This window comes from Idiotropiscis lumnitzeri, chromosome 15 (genome assembly GCF_059441095.1).
Source record: "Idiotropiscis lumnitzeri isolate Australia: NSW breed Sydney's pygmy pipehorse chromosome 15, RoL_Ilum_1.0, whole genome shotgun sequence".
In the NCBI taxonomy this organism is placed as follows: Eukaryota; Metazoa; Chordata; class Actinopteri; order Syngnathiformes; family Syngnathidae; genus Idiotropiscis; species Idiotropiscis lumnitzeri.
The window spans coordinates 15,581,514-15,598,823 of record NC_142405.1 but is presented as its reverse complement, the minus strand read 5'-3'; the positions used below and the strand labels follow the sequence as shown (position 1 = coordinate 15,598,823).

The window sequence follows — 17,310 nt, the reverse complement described above, 5'->3', positions numbered from 1 at the left end:
CATTTATTGCCCAGGCGGAAATATTGGAAGTAGCAGCAGAACAAGAGAGCCAATCCACTCACAGCAGAAAGATCCACTCAGTATCACATGAACGTGTTTGTGAATATGTGAGGGACCAAACATCTCACTTGAAACATCAACCCGAGGTAGCTTTCAACTTGCCACACTCCCCAGGTTACAAACATTCCATTAAGCTCACACCATCTATCCCGAACCAACGTTTGGAGGGAAGCACCGACATGCAACATGAATTTGGCATCCATCCCCCTGCCATAACACCACAGACAACATTAAACCTGCGCTATGACCCACAGTCATCATTTAAACAGCATCAAGAAGACCACATCACAGTTGAATCAGAAAGAACGTTTTGCAAAGCAAATGATGATGGATGGAATCGTCAAACAAGATTTGATGCCCCACCGTACAATAGAGACTCGCCAGTACATCATGCAGGCATCATTTATGATGGAAATGGCAAAATATCTGGCACGCAAAGAACTTGTGAGCACAGGCCTGTCTCACTTTAATGATCAACCAGAGTGCTACAGACCATGGAGATCATCTTTTCTCAACACCATTAGAGACTTAGATCTTACTGCAAGCAAAGAGTTGGATCTGCTCACAAAATGGCTTGGCAAAGAGTCGTCAGAAAACGTGAGATGTATCAGAGCGGCACTATGTTGGAAATGCAGGCGCGGCACTACAAATGACTTGGAAACGGCTCGACGAATATTACAGCGCACCTGAAGTCATTGAAAATGCGCTCCCGACAAAGCTAGATAGCTTCCCTCGGATTTCGAATAAAGATATTGAAGGCAAAGAGATCTTGGAGATCTATTGATGGAGCTGTTGGCAGCAAAAGAAGATGGTTATCTACCAGGTTTGGTGTACCTGGATACAGCACGTGGCGTCGCTCCCATCGTGGAAAAATTGCCATACCACTTGACCAATTTCACTTTTTCCAGCACCTCCTCTCTCGGGAATAAAAAAACAAACCACAAACGCACCAACTTCAGAGCTCCAGTGTCTGTAAATAAGACTGACATCTCTTAACACTTCTCTTGAGAGCAAAGCTGAACCTAAAGATGATCCTGCTAAACATTGTGATATCCACAATAAGCCCCATCCACTAAAAAAGTGTAGTGGTTTCAGGCTGAAACCTCTAGAACAGAGGTATTCAATTAAAAGTCACAGAGGTCCACGACTAAAATTTCTTCCAATTAAAAGGTCCGAAACAAAGTCCAACTTAATGTCTAGCCTATGTATACATTTTTATATAGTTTCAATATTTAGTCATTTTCAACAGAGCGCACTTATATACTAAATATTTAGCAATGTTCCCATTAAACACGTTTGCCAGTGAAACGAATTCAGGCGTTTATTTCACATTCAAGAAAATGTGGCTCCAGGAACTTAAGGTTGCCACTTCTAGAAAAAAATTGTAAAATATCTCCTGCAGAAATATATTAAGTCCTAAGAAAAACAGTCTAAAGAAAAACGGAAAGCCTAATTATCCAAGTAAAACAGGTCAACATGTTCAGTACATAATCAATAAAAATGGCTGTCCCCATGAAAAACTAATTCAAAATGAGCTATGACACCACCTTTTCTTTTGAATATTTTTTTAACATCTCTTAATGAGAAAAATGAATTTGTGACTTCCCTGCCAGTGACTTAATTTTGGGTTGCAACGGAATCAGGGCCATTGGGATTTGGTTGATTATTTCACACATCTGGCCTTTGTGTTTTCCTTTAAATAATGTTTGTGCAACCGTATTTAAGTACTCCTTCACAACTTCTCCATCATAGAATGTTTTTTTATGTTTCCCCAAAATCCATGATACTTTTAGTGAACATTCGTTTGCACGCCGCTGGGCTGTAAACGAAAATCTAAACATTTGTTATACTGCACTCGAAGTTCGATATTTTTGCGCGCGCTCACCTCAAACTTCAGCGGATAACTTCGCAAAAAAGGGCGGTGCCTTGTTTCATAGTGGCGCTTCGCAATGTTGCGACGGTTTTGGAGCATATGATGCACACTGGTTTTGAATCGGCTGCAGCCAGAACAAAACTAAATTTCTCCGTCCATTCATTTAAAACAACACGCATCGACTTTGCTAACTTTTTAGCAAGGCATACTGTCAGCAGCACTCTCTTCCGGTCTGCTGCGCAATTGGCAGTGGATCGTAAACAAAATATTTGATTGGCTCAAATCAGTGACGCCTTTTCCGTACTAACTAGAATTGCAGCGCCAACGTTTGCGAATGCGCCCTGAAAAAAAATCATCATTGATTGGTCAGGGGTCCGGTCCGAACCATCCCGCGGTGCCTTCTCTAGAAGAACCCAAAGCGTACCTAAAAGAGCAAGGTATTTGCTTGAGATGCTGTTCATCATCTTCTCACATCGCTCGTGACTGTAAAGCTGCGTTAAAGTGTGAGGAATATGACAGCGATAAACATCTCGCAGAGTTGCATCCTGGTCCGCCACCATGGAAATCTGTCACGCCAAAGGCATCATCAGAGCATGGCGGGGAGGATGATAAGGTGGATGTTCCAGAGCCGTCAGTAAACTCTATATGCACCGAAGTATGCGGCGGCGACCTTACAGGAAAATCCTGCTCCAAAATATGCTTAGTCAAAGTATATCCTAGAAAAAGGCCAGAGAGTGCTGTGACAATGTATGCTATGCTCGATGACCAAAGCAACAGATCACTGGCTGGATCAGAGTTTTTCGATCTCTTCAATATTCAGGGGACCACAATTGCCATAGTCACTAAAGACCTGTGCAGGGGCAAAAGGGAGCTCAGGCAGAAGGGCAGCTGGTCTCGCGATTGAGGCATCAAACGGGGGAGTCAGTATTCCACTCCCCGAGCTAATAGAATGTAATGACATCCCTGACAACTGCCACGAAATCCCGACACCCGCAGTAGCTCTTTCTCATTTTCACCTGAAACGGCTCGCCGACGAGATTCCACCACTTGATCAGCTGGCTCAAATCCTTCTTCTCCTTGGCAGAGATGTAATCCAGGCTCATAAGGTGAGACAAAAGATAAATGGAGCCGAAAATGCACCATTTGCACAAAAGCTGGATCTTGGTTGGATTCTGGTAGGGTGACGTGTGCTTGGGAAGCGTACACAAACCCACTGTTCACGCCTTCAAGACAAGAATCCTCGAAAATAGTAGACCTTCGCTGTTCACTCCTTGCACAAGCCATATCCAGTTGAAAGAAATAGTCAGTCCCAACCCACTGCTTCACTTGGACAACTTTCAGAGAAGCTACAGTCAAAAGACAAATGACAATAGTCTTGGACTCGCTGTCTTTGAGAGGTCTGAAAATGACAATAAGCTTGCTCGTTCCAGAGAAGACGAGCTGTTCCTCCAGACCATGAATAAAGAGGTTTTGCAGGATGAGTCCAATAGATGGGTGGCACCTCTCCCTTTCAGATCTCCCAGGGCATTACTGCCTAACAATCGACAGCAAGTCCTAAACCATCGTTGCTCTCTGAAGCGCACACTTGACCGTAAGCCTAAAATGAAAAAACAGTTTTTCCTCTTCTTGTACCCTGGCGCAACAGTTTCAAAGGGAGAATGTTTACTGATGCTTAAGTCCTATGTGCTGCGGAACAATTTAACAGGCAAAGCACTAACTCATTTACTGGAACTGTTCAACATGATATTTCCTGGTCTGGTTCCACCTTCACATTACCTTTTCAACAAGGAGTTTGGAAGTTCATCACAGCTTGAAGTTCACATTTATTGCAAAAAATGTTCTGCATACCTTGGCATTAGAACAGACTGTCCCCCTCATTGCTCCATTTGCAAGGCAGTATTTAATGCTGACACAAGTTTGAAAGGGGGCTTCTACTTTCTCGTAATCCCCCTACATCGCCAAATTAAAACACTTCTGCAGGAACATGATGTCAGTCTTACTGAAAAACGTAAATCTTTTGGTGTTTTAACTAACATACAGTCAGGTGCGGAGTATCAAAAGTTGTGTGATCGCGGAGTTCTTGGGAAAGATGATCTCACTCTGATTTGGAATTGTGATGGTGCACCAGTGTTTAAAAGCTCCAAATGCAGCATTTGGCCAATTCAGTGCCAGATAGTTGAACTAGAACCAGAAATAAGAAAAAGGCACATTTTGATGTCAACATTATGGTTTGGACCAAATAAGCCATCTATGTTTACATTGCTGACACCATTTCTGAAGGAAGCATTGTTATTTGAGACTGACGGTATTGCCTGGCAAGACAGACATGGACACAAGCATGTTTTCAAAGTGTTTGCGTTGATTTGCAGTCCCTTGCTTCGTAACACTAAACAATTCAATGGTTTTTATGGGTGTGATTTTTGCTTGCACAGAGGTGGTAAATTGTATCTGTATGAACAACCTGAACGCCCACTTAGAAATGAGTGCGATCACTTCAGTCATGCCAAGTCAGGTACAATTGAGCCAGTGTATGGCGTCAAAGGGCCATCTCCTTAATGGAGCTTCATCACTTCCAAATGATAAATGGCTTTGTTCCCGAATATCAACACAATGTGTGTCTTGGTGTCATCCGGAAAATCTCCACGCTGTGGTTTGATACAGCAAACAATGAATCCCCCTGGTACATGGGAAAATAAATTGATAAAGTTGATGACCGACTTGTAAAAATCAGGCCTCCTGTTGAGATTACTCTTAGCAAGAGTCTACCAGACCATGTCAGAGGAGGGACTTCACTGGTCACCACACTCCTTAGAGTCACGGTTTCAAATCAAAACCAAAAATAAACTCAGCATATAAACAAACAATGAAACAAAGAAATAAGATTAACACAAAACATGTATCTCTCATGCCATCTATATACCCAAAAGAAATAAAAATAACACAAAAAGATTATAGCAATGGCTTCTTGGGAGCCACTCAGACTCAGCCAATCACATGGCTGTTTAGAGAGATGTGATGTTGTGCTTTGGGCTTTTTGCAGTCTGTTGTCTAAACCTGGGACGTTTCTTGCTTGCAATAACATAAATTATAAGACAGACTACAGGATGGTGGACAGCTGCCCTTTTGTCCAGCTTTCTCCTACACCATCACCCAAACACAATAGTCACATATTGTATAAGTCACGTCAATTTGAAGCATAGATGACTCAGACTTTGTCCAGCAGGGTGTGCTAACATGCACTCCGAACAGCCCAATGAGTAAAAGGGTTGATGGTTGCGAGTTAGTCCATATAATGGGCGCGTCGCTTTACAAGGCGCTCTGTTTGTTTTGGGGAAGATTCGGGACTTTAAAGAGCGCCCTATGGCCCGGAAAATACGGTATGTTGCGTTTTAGTTGAGGCTCTTACTAAATCAGTTAAGTCAGTGTGTACAAACTCACAGATCAATGTGAAAAGTACATTCATATATGATGTTAAAAGAATGGAAATAATTACAGCTGTCTGGACTGAAATGATAAAAAAAAAAATGTGTTCTTGTTGAAACAGATTATGCTGTGTATATGACACCACTGCCAAACCCTTATGAAAGGGACTAAAACCTGGATTAATAAATCAAGTCAAATATTTCTGAATCTTTTTGTGTGCTTTTAATGTAAATAAAGAATACAGTTGAGCACATTTACGGTACAATTGTAAACCTGTAAACTACAGCACTATGATGTTCAACATGTACAACTTAAAGCCAACTGTTTTTCAGTATAGTGAAAAACATGTTTCTTCTAAATTTAATACAAACATGAATCGTAACGACCAATACAGGGCCAAGTATTAGCACTTTGTGGTAGAGTACAATATATGCTTTCATAAGTCGTAAGTCGTAGTATTAATGTACTTATAACCTTGTATATTTCCCATGTACTTTACAAAAGGAACGAGTATACTTTAAGCTTCTATATAAGTAAAATTTTATCTTGGACTTTTCTGCATACTTTTCAGTACAAGCCAAGTATACTTAAGCATACTTCTGTGAAGTTTATAAAACCTAGTATTTAAAAAGTACACTTAAAGGATACTCCCTCTGTTTTGGTATAAAACAAGTATACATACAGTATACTTGAATAAACTTCTTTTTTGTAAGGGTTATGTTTCATGTTTGTATGTTTCATGTTCAAAAGGCTTGTGTCGTAACTAATTACCATATAAGGTGTTTATAGAAAACGTGCTATAATTCATTTGCCTTTTCATATGCACATACTTAATTAAGCAGTCATGTATGGGTGTATATTTGTCTGTTTTAGTTTCACTCTGGTTCTTATTGGATATGACAGTGCTGCCCAATAAAGCACTTGACGCTTGGACGCTATTTCCTGACTCCCGTATTCATTTTGAATGGAGTTTGGCTCGCTGTTGACTTGTGTACACTCATACACGGACGAGTAACAGTATTACTAGTGTCTCTTTTATATAACTGCTATCATTACATCTCCCTTCCCCACTTTGAACACTGTCTGTTATGTATTGATTGTGGACGTTTCTTGTTGACAATGCAGCGGTGCCCTCCTGGGTAGTCTTTTGGTGACGTAAGTTGTTGCTGAGCGTTGAACGAAAATATAGATGCAATTGAAATGGCTTCCCGCCTCCCGTGTCTTTATTCTGGATATTAATCCTCCTACCCAAGTTATCACAATATCTATCTATGATACGATATTAATAAAAAGTATTATAAAACATATTCTACAACCTCTCGCATATATTGAAACCTGTCTTTCAAAAATGGTGTTTTCCCATCGAAAATGAAAATAGCCAAAGTTATTCTGATTTATAAGAGTGGTGACAAACACTTGTTTACAAATTACAAATGTATATCATTACTAACAGTTTTAATTTTTTGGGGAAAAACTAATTGCACATAGACTTGAGAATTATATTTTAAAACACAATATTTTAAGTGAAAACCAGTACAGTTTCAGAGAGAAGAGGACCACATCTATGGGAGGAATGGAACTTGTGGAAGAAATTGCAAACAGTACAGTTAAAAAAGAATCCGCCCTTGGTGTTTTCATAGACCTGTAAAAGCTTTTGATACAATAGACCATATTATATTTATGTAACAGAGAGGGGGGGTGGGGAGCGGGAGGTAGAGAGAGAGAAAGAGAGAGAGAGAGAGAGGGCGGGGGGGGGCAGCTTTAAGCTTGACCTTGATGGGCATCCGCCAGAGATGTGAGAATTGAAATTAGTGGCAGCAAGTCCATCGTTCATGCTGACTCTTGAGTTGTTGCCTGATCTGGCCAGACAAAGGCAGGGTTGTCTTGTCATAAACCTGGTTGAGTCAAATCTGTAAACAAAGCCAGGCTTGTATTTTGATGATAGCCAGTTTTCTAATATGTATTTTGATGATAGCCAGTCTTCGAATATGTATTCCGAATTCCGGGGAGGAGGAAGATGGCTGTCTATAGTTTTTACAACTCTGTGACAGTATAACACACAGTACAGTGAACCCTCGCTACTTTGCGCTTCACCTTTCGCGGCTTCAGTGCTTCGCGGGTCTAAAAAATATTCTGGGGCATTGTAGTTTCGCCGAGCGGCACGAGGGGGCGCTGGAGCGGTTAGATGGCCGGCGTGCGCCGAAGAAGAGCGTGGGCGAAGAGGAGAGTGGACGAAGAAGAGCACGTTCCCCCGGGCACGATTGGGGCGACGTTTCGCGCGGTTCGGACCAGAGCTCCGGCCGGCGTGCGTGGCAGTTAAGCCGTGGAGGAGCACCTTCCCCGGGCACGGGCGGTGCCAAGCGGCCCCTAAGTTTAACCGAATGGAAGCTCCGGAGGAGGAGGGCATGCTCGCGTCACAGTTAAGCCGAAGAGGAGCACCTTCCCCGGGCACGGGCGGTTCCAAGCGGCCCCTACGTTTAACCGAATGGAAGCTCCAGGGGAGGAGGGCGGGCGTGCGTCACAGTTAAGCCGAATAGGAGCACCTTCCGCCCGGGCACGAGCGGGGCGACATTTCGCGCCGTTCGGGACCGTACGAGAGCTCCGGCCAGCGTGCGTGGCAGTTAAGCCGAAGAGGAGCACCTTCCGCCCGGGCACGAGCGGGGCGACATTTCGCTCCGTTCGGGACCGTACGAGAGCTCCGGAGGAGGCCGGCCGGCGTGCGTGGCAGTTAAGCTGAAGAGGAGCACCTTCCGCCCGGGCACGAGCGGGGCGACATTTCGCTCCGTTCAGGACCGTACGAGAGCTCCGGAGGAGGCCGGCCGGCGTGCGTGGCAGTTAAGCCGAAGAGGAACAACTTCCACCCGGGCACTAGCGCGGCGACATTTCGCTTCGCTCGGGACCGTGCGAGAGCTCCGGAGGAGACCGGCCGGCGTGCGTGGCAGTTAAGCCGAAGAGGAACAACTTCCGCCCGGGCATGAGCGGAGCGCGAGGCTGTCAGTTATGAATGAATAAATAAATAAATGAAGAATGCCACCTTTCATTTCACAGGGCACACCGGACGGCGTACCAGCAGGTAAAAGTCGAAGTAATTAAATAAATACAAAAAGAAGTAATTGAATAAATACAAAAATAATGGCTGGGGAATAAAAAAATAAGTTTTAATAATAATTTGTTTAGTTTTTTTGTTATAACATGAATTTCACTCTCTCTCTCTCTCTCTCTATCCGTATATATATATATATATATATATATATATATATATATATATATTTTATTTTTTTTTTTTTTAAGCATTTTTGAAGGTGCGCCGCTACTTCGCACTTTTTTTTTTTAAGCATTTTTGAAGGTGCGCCGCTACTTCGCGGATTTTCAGTTTTCGCGGGTGGTCTCGGTCCCAATTAACCGTGATAACCGAGGGTTCACTGTACAACTTTACCGTTTATACTGAAACACTTGCGGTATAGGATCTTTATGTACTGTAACAGTATTTACAATATAACTTAATGATACAAATAACCCTTTTCAGTAGCCTCAACCACTTTGATTAGATCAGGTTGACGACTTGAGGAACCCTGGTTTCCATGACCCAGTAATCCTCAACACATGGCAATGCAAAACACCCAAATAGATGAGGATGGCCAGAAAGGTCATTATTTAATTTTAATTTTCATCGGTGTCAAGTAACAAAGTAAAAAAAAAAATCATAACCTTACGTAGAAATTTGGGGTATCTAGACTCTGGTAGAGTAGTCATTTTTAACCCGTTTTTGTACTTCTACTCTTTACATTATTCCGCAAATATTTGTACTTTCAACTCCTTTCGCACAACAAAAAGCCTCCTGACCTTTTCATTTTGAATTGTGTTCATTCCAATTTATCATTGTTCAAAAAAACAATTCAGACCAATTGTGCCTGTATTTTAATTATGGGTGTATGAGAAATATGAACATAACATTCCGACACACTATTGGTTTGTAGGCTGTGCATTGCACCTGCATGTAACACAAATCAACAAATCAATGAGAGCTCGCCGCAATCAAAGTAGAGCAGACGTAGCTTTGCTGGTAAAATGACGGACTGTCCGTCTACAAAATGAGTCTAGTAGCAGCAATAAGGATGTTTGTAGCCAGAAAAGACAGCCAACCATAATTGCACATCCCTGGCCAAAAGATGTTTTTCTAAAATAGCTCATTTTGAATGCACAGCAAACATTCCAAACCAAAGTGCCACCAGCTCATGCCGTTCCAAAACTCGCCAACAAATTTAAAAAAGTATATTGACGTAAGAAAATACATTTTTTTTAACTTTTGATAGCTTTAATATTCCTAAAAATGGGATCAAATTGTCATGTCCAAAAATGGACATACCTCGTGAACTAATATTTTTTGTAGGTAAACCAGGCATCTGATCAAATATGGGGCCGGCATTTTTCATGCCATAATTTCACTCGCTTGCTGTATCGGTCTGTCGTGGTGAAGAGGGAGCTGAGCCAAAAGGCGAAGCTCTCGATTTACCGGTCGATCTACGTTCCTACCCTCACCTAAGATCATGAGCTGTGGGTTGTGACCGAAAGAACAAGATCTCGGATACAAGCGGGCGAAATGAGTTTCTTCCGTAGGGTGTCTGGGCTCTCCCTTAGAGATAGGGTGAGAAGCTCAGCCATCCGGGAGGGACTCAGTGTCGAGCCGCTGCTCCTCCACGTTGAGAGGAGCCAGATGAGGTGGCTCGGGCATCTGATTAGGATGCCTCCTGGACGCCTCCCTGGTGAGGTGTTCCAGATATATCCCACCGACAGGAGGCCCAGAGGACGACCCAGGACACGCTGGAGACACTATGTCTCCCGGCTGGCCTGGGAACGCCTGGGCATCCCTCCGGCAGAGCTTCAAGATGTGGCTGGGGAGCGGTAAGTCTGGGCTTCCCTGCTTAAGCAGCTGCCTCCGCGACTCGACCCCGGATAAGCGGCGGATAATGGATGGATGGATAATTTCACTCATTTCCACATGTCCGCCAGAAACAGCACAACTATTCAACTATAAAATGTGGAAATTTCATCAACTTACCATGTTTAATTTAGATTTGAACAGAAATATAGCGTGAGCTGGGCTTCTTCTTCTTTTTCTGACTTCAAGGGAAAGAGAGAATTTGATGCACTCCAAGTTTCTACTGATTAGTAGAATGCCACACTCATGTGATCTGTGTTGTGTGGTGATCTCTTCTGAATGGCTGAGTACGGACCACATTGTTCTTACCTAACTGAGGTACAGGAGGGGTGGCCATTTGCAATACCAAATCACATGTCCCAGAAAGGGTTGAATGATGTGTTGTATTTCGATTGATTGGTGGTTTGAATTTTTTTTTTAACATACCTAATGTAACTTAAGTTATGATCGCATGTTTTGGACAGCTGTGATATTGGTTAGGCCGATGTGTAAACGTCTGATGTTGCTCTCCATGGTCCAATAAATGCTCAGGGAGATCGTGTGAATGCACAGACTCACGGAAAATTTGAGGGAAAATTGCTTACAATTAAGTTACCACTGGGAGCACTTATTACAGTTTTTCTCAGTCACTTTGGTGCATTTCTCAGATAAGAATAGAAATCTACAAAACAGCAAAGCCCATATCTCACTGTGCAGTGAAGAATTGTGAGTGTTTGCTCACGTAGCAAGGTTGCAGAGATGTTCCCCAGACATTTTGCGAACAGTTAATGGTTACAAACACTGTCTTGTTGCCATAGAATTTTGAGCAAAATGTAACTATTTCTCTAATTGATCCACCTGTTTTACTCTGGGTTTAATTTTTATTATAATTTTTTTTAATTTGTAAATGTAATGGTATACAGTGATTTGTTTATTTTGGGGGGGATCCTGATTATGTAACACCAGTACTCTCTATTCTGTTTGTCCCCACACCAGATGAGAGCAAAGAACCCACACAACAATAACCTGGTAGTCTTGCCCTTGCTCCAAATCGGATGAAATTTTATTCTCATTTTCATTTGTAATTTCCTTTTCTCATTTCCACATTCACAGAGAGTCACAAAACCATTGTAATATACAAAATGAGGATAACACTGCATATTATCCGCTACAATGAACGTTATGTTTGCAACAGAAATATTTTGAAGTCTGAAAAAGGACTCTAGGTTGAAGCTCACTTTCAAATAAAATAGTCAATGTCTATTCGAGTCCTCATTTTCATGAAATGAAAGTGGAACTTAAATGATCCACCAGAAAGAACAAAAAATGCCATCTGCATCTGTGTTCCATTATCATTTCATCACACATACTCTCAGTGGCGTGGAGAAGTGTGCTGATGCCCGATGCAAAAGTACGGTTTTAGACTGACTTTTACTCATTGGAAACCAATCGTCAGCAGGGAGAGGGGTGCTCAAGGAGAATGAATGCCCACCTGGCTTGGTTCGATTGCCCCCCATTTGAGTTGGGAGTTCAGTTCACTACTTTGGAGTGTTTAGTGAGCTACCAACTTCAATTGAAAATGACTATTTTATTTCACTTAACATCAAATATATATTTGCAAAAATTATAGCCAATTAAAATCTATATTTTACTTGGTTAAAGTGATTTTTGCCCCCGAACCTCAGTGCACATGCGCGCCAGCACAGCGGCACTTCAGGGCTGTAAAGACGTCCCATTCATCTTCACAATCATTATTATAAGCGGTCATCTGTGAGCCTTGTTATGTGAGTGATGTTTGTAGTTGATTTACGGTGTAGCATTAAATGTTTTGTTTCCTTAGAAACGTTTCTTTAATTTATCCATGGTTTAACACACCATTTTTTAATCTTCCAAGATTACCATAATTGTCAAATTAACACGTACATTTGAAAATGAAAATAATTTAAATTAAACCATTTTTTTCCCAAAGTCACAGACAGCCATTGCAGAAAATCAAAGGGCAGCGTGTGGCTCTGGAGCTGCAGGTTGCAGATCCGTGCACTAAAGCGCTTACCAAACCGTAGTTATTTAAACTACATATAAAAAAAATCTGAGAGGAATTTACTTACCCACATCAAACTCAAATCCCTTATTTTGGAAGGTGTGAGTGCAGCCACCAGCTTGATCGTGTTGCTCCAAAACAAGAACTCTCTTTCCAGCCTTAGACAACAGAGCTGCAGCTGTCAAACCACCCATACCGCTGCCGATGACCACAGCATCCAGAGCATTGGGAATCCGATCAGTGCGGAAACCTAGCAGGATTTATACGTCACAGTATAAATAATATAGCAAGATGGTTTCAGGACATGTGTGTTAGGAGTCTATTTTGATACTTTTTTTTTTCTTTTGACGACGTAATTATGTTCTGTGCCGAGAAATTGAGTCTTGCTCATGCGTATGAACACTTTTGCAACCCACTGCAAGTTAATTTCAATATCCCGTCCATGCATTTTTTTTATACTACTTCTCCTTAAAGCAACCGCTTTAATATAGAGCTCGGAGGCTTTCCCTGTTAGCTTTAGGCAGGAAGTAATAAATGTAGTTTGGCCAGCCATTGTTCTTTTTAGCTGGGCTGTAAATATTACTTGGCACAATTACTAAGGGTGCGACGATACACAAAATTTATTTTTCAATTAAATTTGATACGATAATGTCGCAGATGTTTTTTTTTTTTTTTTACACTTTTTCTTTTATTGATAATTTTTCATGCATTATTGCTTTTTTGATTTTCAAACTTAGATACCTCAATGATCCCCAAAATAAAAGACACAAGGACGGTTTGAGATAATTTCCACTTTACTCAAAGCTCTGTCCCGCACAACATACCCATCTCTTCATCCCCAGCTCGCAGGGCAATGTTTGGTCACGCTGAAGCACTACAAATTGTGCGTCCATGCCCGTTTTTAGACAATCGAAGGGATGCACAAGTGCAAATGCAAACAAGCGAGATATAAAGGTGAAAAATATTACAAAAGATGATCGCAGTGCTGCCGACCTATAGAAATCAACTTCCAGAACAATTTGTTTAATTTCTAACTTTTTAATATATCCATCATCCATTATTTGTACCGCTTCATGTTACGAACATTACAGGATTACTAGCTTCATGATTCAGCCCGACAGCAACATTTAAAAAAAGGTGTATCATTTTACCTTTACAAATCTTACTATTTCCCCAACATTGATTTTTATATTGCATTCATATTGTATTTGATCCAAAATTAAAATTAAAATTGAACGTTCTTACAAGATCCCAATTACAGTGTTTATTCCAACAACTATGAACACGTAAATAGTTCAAATGGATGGAAAGGGACTAACAGGCCAAAGTAGATAACATGGATTGAGAAACTTCACCTGAGGTAGATTTATCAAATGCTGTTAAGTATTTAACATTTACGCAGGAATTGCCGTACTTCCCGTTTCCTTATTTGAAAGCATTTCAGACAACCTCTACAGCACTACTAAAGCCAGATACACACATAAGGCTTTTTCAAATCTTTAAAGATCCATCCATCCACCATATGTAAGATGTTTTTCCTCACAAGGGTCGTTAGCATGCTGGAGCCTATTGATCTTTGTGAGACCACACACATGATGATAATAAAATTGGGCATTTAACAGTTTTGGTTGTATTGTGTATGGGGTGTTCAGATTATCTCAATACAGCTAACTACACACTTAAAGGTTGTGTCCAAATGTGCACACTATTCCCTATTCCTTACACTTGTATATGTTGTGGGATGTGAGTGTGGGCGGTTTGTGTATATATATATATACTGTGTATATTCACAGAGGTTTGCTTTTTCTGAATGTCTGCTGCTGATGTTATACATTAATGGCTACATTACGCTGCTGCCTCTGTATGATCTATATCTTTGTTGCTGTAACACTGCAAATTTCCCCATTGTGGGACTAATAAAGGACATCTTTATATCAGTGGTTCTCAACCTTTTTTCAGTGATGTACCACCGGGGAAATATTATTTCAGCGAAGTACCCCTTAAGCAGTGTTTTGGACCTACTTCTCTCTATAACTAATGTATATTTATAAATAGTTGGATAAAAAGATGAAAAAAGAATATTTTGAAAATTTACTTCTATTGTATCCCCATTTGATTAAATTTTAATTGTTAATAAAAAAATCTTGCAAAGTTTTATAGACAGACAGACAGATAGATAGATAGATAGATAGATGATGATGGATAGATAGATAGATAGATAGATAGATGATTGGAGGAAGATTGGTCATTGCGTCAAATGTCAAAAGTTTTGGCTTTTACCTCTCTTGAGCCTTTCATCCCTCTTTTTGTCATCGTTAACCAAGGGTTCTGGAGGCCTCAGGCACGTCTCAGTAAAAACCTTGTAGCGTTGCCAACTGTACAAGAATATGATGAAAACTAACACAAACAATATACTGCTCAAAATAGGAAACAGCCACCACCACATTGTGTCTGCGAACTTTGAATGCTACAGCTCACTGAAATCACAAAGAAAAAATGGAATGAAAGTTGAAGATGAAAAGGGAGCCGAGATGGGGCGGAGTTACTATATAGTATGGAGGAAAGCCATTGACAGCCTTGAATAAAACCTTCATTCATGAGGAATGGTATGGGTGAAGTATAGGAAAAAGGATAAGAGATGCCTATTAAGAATAAGAGAGGATATTAAATAAAATAACTCCTGACATTTTCAGAATTAAAGTATGACAACCAAAAGGAAAGACATCCCATTGAGTAAACCCTGACACGAGACTCCCAGAAAACATAGAACTAGTTGTTAATTCCTTCATCAGGGTGAAGACACACTAATAAGTAAAACCATGATGAATTTAGTGGTCATTATTGAAGTACCTCAGGGCCTTTTCTTTTACAAAAAAATGAGACTGTGATTTCCCATTTAATTCTTGGGAACAAAGATGCTTTATAAACTGTGAAGCACTACTGATCATTTGGCGTTGAGTTGCGCATGACTTTCTTTTGTGTCAAACTTTCAAATCCAAGTTTTGTAAAATATTTGAGGAGTCATATATTTTTTTATCACATTTATGCAAGAAAAGTAACAATCCGACTCTTGAGTCAAATATTCCTGTTGCCATGAAGGAAAACGCAATGTGAAATTGAAGGACATGAAAATCAATGACAGAAAGAAGTTAACTGAACACAATAATGGTGAGGAAAATAAACAAATACAATTTACAGTAACTAATCCCATTTGGGTTAATAATCTACATAAAGATAATTCATCAGCGTAGTGTGTAGATAATGATGATACGTAAGGGATGGATGGATGGATTGTCTATGATTAAAGTTGTTTGTCTTTGCAAAATAATAATATGGTCCGAATTCAATCTCTTAGTATCCAGTCCTTGTTCTTCATTCCAAGAGGTGAACACTCTTTGAATCTGGCCTAAAATCATAACCATGTCACTATTTGTTTGTGCATATCTGGCACTTCGTGAATTTATACAGGCTAGCGAATGTAATCAGGTGAACTAGGACCAGCTGAGTTGGTCCTAATTAGAACCAGCTGGTTCAGTGCCTTTAAAAGCCCCCACCACCACCACTACCATTGCTCACTTCTCCTGCTCCATAGCAAACTGGTTGACGTGCACGGCAGTGGCTCTTATTTGAATTGGATATCAGTTACAAGTCTTTGAACGACTGGGAGAGTTTGCTCAATACAACCTCTACTGCATAACAATTCTGATGTAGACTGAAAACTTCTACTGGAGTGTCTCTGAAAAACTCATTGGCCCACAAAGTTATTATTTTAGATCATTCATTCATTCATTCATGTACTGTCGCGGATCTGATTTTGATTAATCCATGGACACACGTAACACCCATCAACTCATTGGTGAGTCAAAGCCGACCAATTATTTTTTTTCCCCACATTGTCACACACTACTAACAATATCTTATCTCTTTAATTATAGTACCATCTTAAATCCAGTCAGCAGGAGCAACGGCATTCCTATTTAACCTATTGAAGGATAAGTTAATGGTGAAGCAAAATGCTTCATTTGATTTATATATATATATATATATATATATATATATATATATATATATATATGTATATATACTAAATTGGATTGTATTTATTTTATTGATTGATGGTATGGAATAACCTTGTTGTGCAGCTTTAGAACCCTGATTTAACTTGAAAAATGCCTTTTGAACTAGTTAATTGATTAAGTGCACTGCTCTTGAAATATGTTTAAGAACAGATGTTCATGAAATGTGAATTTATAGTTACAGTTTTGTATTTTTGATTTGTTCATCGTTTCGATACAGTATGTAATTCTTGCCACCATGAATTATGTTTATGGTCTATTGTTTTTTACAACAATAAGTAAATTTTGTATAATTTTGCTGATTGTCATTCTGGCCGTGTTTTAGGTCAGGTTTTTTTTTCTTCTCTTGAATATGGACCACAACCACTTGATGGCGAGCTACTAGAGTACTGATGAAAAGCAGTTCAGATGAACTGAAACTCACCAAAGGGGAAAACAAAACCCAATAAGAACTTCACCTTTCTAGCCAGTGATTTAAAAAAAAAAAAAAAGTAACTTTTTTTCCCCCTTTTGTCCCTTGTTTGTGACTTATACCTGATTAATATATATTTCTTATAAATAAAATGGACAATTGTGTGATTATATATACCTGTTTGTAATTAATATAAATTGAAATACTTTAGAATATCCATCCATCCATCCATTATCCGCCGCTTATCCGGGGTCGGGTCGCGGGGGCAGCAGCTTCAGCAGGGAAGCCCAGACTTCCCGCTCCCCAGCCACATCTTCCAGCTCTGCCGGAGGGATGCCCAGGCGTTCCCAGGCCAGCCAGGAGACGTAGTCTCTCCAGCGTGTCCTGGGTCGTCCTCTGGGCCTCCTGCAATTGGGACATGCCTGGAACACCTCACCAGGGAGGCGTCCAGGAGGCATCCTAAACAGATGCCCGAGCCACCTCATCTGGCTCCTCTCTACGTGGAGG

General features: G+C 40.7%; 1 protein-coding gene across 3 annotated transcripts in view; it reads right to left on the bottom strand.

Moving 5' to 3' along the window:
- The window catches only part of LOC148323077 (all-trans-retinol 13,14-reductase-like), a 66,201-nt gene that overhangs the window by 30,059 nt on the left and 18,832 nt on the right, over positions 1–17,310 (bottom strand). For 2 of the 3 annotated variants that reach the window (XM_088317854.1, XM_088317855.1), the window contains exon 2: positions 12,383–12,565. In XM_088317854.1, the coding sequence (XP_088173980.1) occupies positions 12,383–12,509 (127 nt within the window). In that variant the 5' untranslated portion in view covers positions 12,510–12,565. Of the gene's footprint in view, positions 1–12,382; positions 12,566–14,595; positions 14,796–17,310 lie in introns of those variants that run through there. The other variant, XM_088317857.1, reaches the window with a different exon arrangement.